The 3,619-nt window shown below is 49.8% G+C and overlaps 1 protein-coding gene across 1 annotated transcript in view; it reads right to left on the reverse strand.

Moving 5' to 3' along the window:
• Positions 1-396, reverse strand: part of KLHL34 (kelch like family member 34) — a 2,746-nt gene extending 2,350 nt beyond the window's left edge. The window contains 3 exon segments of the mRNA XM_023751351.1: positions 6-25; positions 28-249; positions 252-396. Coding sequence (XP_023607119.1) covers positions 6-25; positions 28-249; positions 252-396 — 387 coding nt within the window.
• Positions 397-3,619: the final 3,223 nt, after the last annotated feature.

The raw sequence follows: 3,619 nt of genomic DNA on the forward strand, positions 1-3,619 counted from the left end.
AAGCAGCAGTTCTCCGGAGCAGCAGGCGCTCCAAGTAGCGGCACACAGTCCAGGGCTCGTGACCTGCAAGGTAGCTGGCGGCCTCCAGCGTGTCCTCCACGGTGTCCATGGAGAGCGGCAGCCAGGCCGGTGTAGATGAAGTTCCAGCAGGCGCTGCAGGCCGGTGGCCGAAAGGCACGTGCAGGTGAATCACGCGTGCCCGGGATTCCAGGGTGTGGCTCTTGAACAGGGCCCTGAAGTAGTCGCTGAGCACGCGAGGAGGGACCTGTGCACCGGGAACTCGCTGCCCTGGGCCTCCAAAGTCACGTCGCACAGGAAGCCCTCGGCGCGCAGGGCCTGGTAGCCAGTGAGCAGCGCGCCGCCATGAGCTTTGCAGTAAGACAGGAAGTAACTCATGCTGCTCAGGGTGGGAAGCGGCCGGCTGGGGGCTGGGGCCCGCAGGGCGTGGCCTGAGGCATCCTGGGGCCCCACGAGCGAGCCTCAGGGGCCCATTTTTTTCCTGCTCAGTTTAAAGCCGGGGGCTCCTTCATCAGATTCGTAGATCTCCCCGTCTCCCTCTTAGAGACAATTCGGTCTGGAACGGCTTCCAGAAGCCCCTAGTGGTGGAGGGCACCGAGGCTTCCGGGAGGTGCAGGGTTTGGTTTCCACGGCTGCCAGTGCATTGCCCAAAGCCCCCACACCGGCCCAGTTTGGGGAGCCCACACCTGCGCGCCAGGGGCCACAGTGGCCGCGCACCATCACCTGGAAGGGCTGAGCTGCAAGTGGACCTACTCCCGCGGATACTGGATCTCCGACGGCTCAGATGCGCAGATGTCGCCCAGCTCGGGGCGTCCGGGAGTAGAGGCGAGGGCTCTGACCTCCCGAGGGTGGATGAAGAAGACGGGTTCTGCGGGCATCCGCGAGGGCAGGGGACAACTGGCTATGGGGCGGGATGGGGGGTGAGCTTGTTCCGCGCAGAGGATCAAATCAAAGCCTAGGGGATTAGGGAGGGGGGGTGCGGGTCAGCGCGGGCAGTCGGAGGCGTGATTGGATGCTGCTCATAACAGGCCGGTAGCTCACAGCGACAAGAATAGCGCGTGGCTTCGGCCTCCCCTGCGCGCCCCGCCCCGCGCCCCGGCTGCTGGACGCGAACCGAGAGCCGGGATACCGGAGGAAGCGGCGGGGGCCTGGAACCTGACTCCGGCTACTCAGAGTCGCTGGTCTCCAGGGGGTCCCTGAAACTCGATTGGGGTTTGGGAAGAAGCGCTCACTGGAGAGGCTCGAGCCATTCAGGGTCCCTATGGGGAGGGGAGGCCGGCTGGGCTGGAGGAGTGTCTACCCCGTGGTGTCCCAGGAAGGAAGCCTCCGGCTCCCAACTTTGTGTTTTAATCCGGAGAGAGCGAGGATTAAGCAGCGACTTTGCGCGTTGACACCCTGGAGCCCCGGGTACTCAGAGGAGCCACTGGCGGGAACACACCCAGAGGAATTTGGGCTCCCGGTTAACGGCGCTAGGTCACACACCCTCACCTGGACTCAGCTTGCAAGGTTCTGACCCGCTCTACGCTTTTCCCGCGGGTCATTGCATTCGGGAATTTGCTCCCATCCCCGCTTCCCTGCACGTTCTGTTCTTGGACCCTGCCTGGCCCATCCCTTGACAGAGTGGACAAGGAAATTGTAGGTGACTGACTTGAGTTTTCTGCCTTTGAATGACCAATTGCTTTAAGAAAATTATTCTTAAATAAATCAGTTTCTCTCCTTGATTTTCCAGGCTCTGATCTAATTACTGCCTGTTACATCTTCAATGCCATAACGAGATAATGGACAGTAACCTTGCTAAGCTCTGTAGAGGCTGGAGTTTTCTACGCCCCCCGCCCCTCCATGAAGTTATTTTTATAAGATGCACCCAGCAGAGAAATGACTAAAACCACCCCAATCTTGAGACATTAGGAAAACATTTCTCCCATCTCCTTCGTTCTGCTCTTAAATAAGTAAATAATCACAGTAACTTTTCTTGGCCAATTTGGAGGCTACTCTGTGTTTTTCTTTCATCTAGGATGGATTTTTCTATTTTGTAATGCAACCCCTCTGGCCATCTGTGAACCTTTTGAGGGCATTAACTTGCATTTCTAACAGTTGGGGTTCTATTTCATAGGAAAAAAAGACCCAAGGAAGGATAAAATTTTATCATTTTTTGCCTGATATGCATTAGTACTTACAGTATAAGGTCTCTAATTAGAAATAATTCTGAAAGTGCATAAAAATATTAGTCAAAGTATTTTTGCTTTCTTGTCAAATATGGAACTACTTTGTGACTTAAATTATCCAAATTATAACATGCAGGTAGGGGCTCAGGTTAAGGGCTTGCTTAACATTTCAGAGGCTAAACGTGTTGCAGTTACTAATGTTAGAGCTAAGATGGGTTTATGGTTGATTTTTCCTTTTTAAGTACTGAAATTCTTATTTCAAAAATAAAATACCAATATGATTCACTGCACAGATCTATCTGGATGATGAAATTAAATGGCCTTCACTCAACCTAATAGAATTTTGCTAGAAGGAATATTTGAGATCCTTTAGCCAAACCCTCTCCCTTTACTCCACAATTTCTTGTTTATCTTTTTAAACAAATGTGGTAAATGAGCCCCAGAGGGAGTACAGTTTGCCTGGGTGACTTGAATATTGAGTTCCGAAGTCTGGACCAGTATCTATTGCTCCCTCCCCACAACATTATCTGACCTCATGTATGATAAAAATAGTGCAGCACAATTTATTTAAGCCAAATTTCAGAGTGATAAAGTTTAAATACAGCTATTTAAACAGCGTACTTTTAACCCCAAATTGGCGCAGACCTGCCCATCAGCATGCATTCAGTTGAATCCAAAATGTCACATTTGAGAATAAAATGCTTGGGGAAGACTTGAAACTCTTGACATCAACAATCCAATTTTACATTCCAATTGTGTGTTCATTGCTGACCCAACATGCCACCTTAACATGTTTTGCCATTGACGATATGATGAACTGTGTTAACTGAAGAAATTTTCATATTGGATGTGTTTACAAGGTCTTGTTTAGAAAATTTCAATTCATCCAAGAACATTCTTGTCCTTTGAGTAATGCTTATGGAAATACTTTAATTTCCGTGAAATATTAAGTATGTTAAATAACATTTCAGTGTGTGATTTTTTAGTTGTTGTGGTAGGTGTGTGTCTTAAGTTGGGCCTTCTAGAAGCAGACCATGCAATCCAACCTGAACACATGGTAATGCGCAGATGTCACAGGATCTGATCATTATGTTGAAAATGATCTTTATGAGTTGCCCTCCCCCTTTAGACTATCAACCCCTTGAGGGCAGGAGTTGTTTCTTGGCCTTTGTATCTCCGGTCCCTCTCGTGGTCTTTGGCATGACTAATGTTGAATTGAACCGATATAAGGAATGGCAACATGGGTGGGAGGAGTAAGGGGTTATTAAGAGGAACTTGATTGGGACATTTACTTCTTTCTCTCTGGTTCTCTTTCTTCCCTTCACACAGCTGGGGTTGAAGACACATCCTGGTAAGGCTGTGAACTAACATCCCTAGGAATCAGATGTGACTTTGGGTGGCCCCTCACTTGGGAGTCTAGGTGAATTCAATTCTTC

This window comes from Myotis lucifugus, unplaced genomic scaffold, assembly GCF_000147115.1.
Source record: "Myotis lucifugus unplaced genomic scaffold, Myoluc2.0 scaffold_20, whole genome shotgun sequence".
In the NCBI taxonomy this organism is placed as follows: Eukaryota; Metazoa; Chordata; class Mammalia; order Chiroptera; family Vespertilionidae; genus Myotis; species Myotis lucifugus.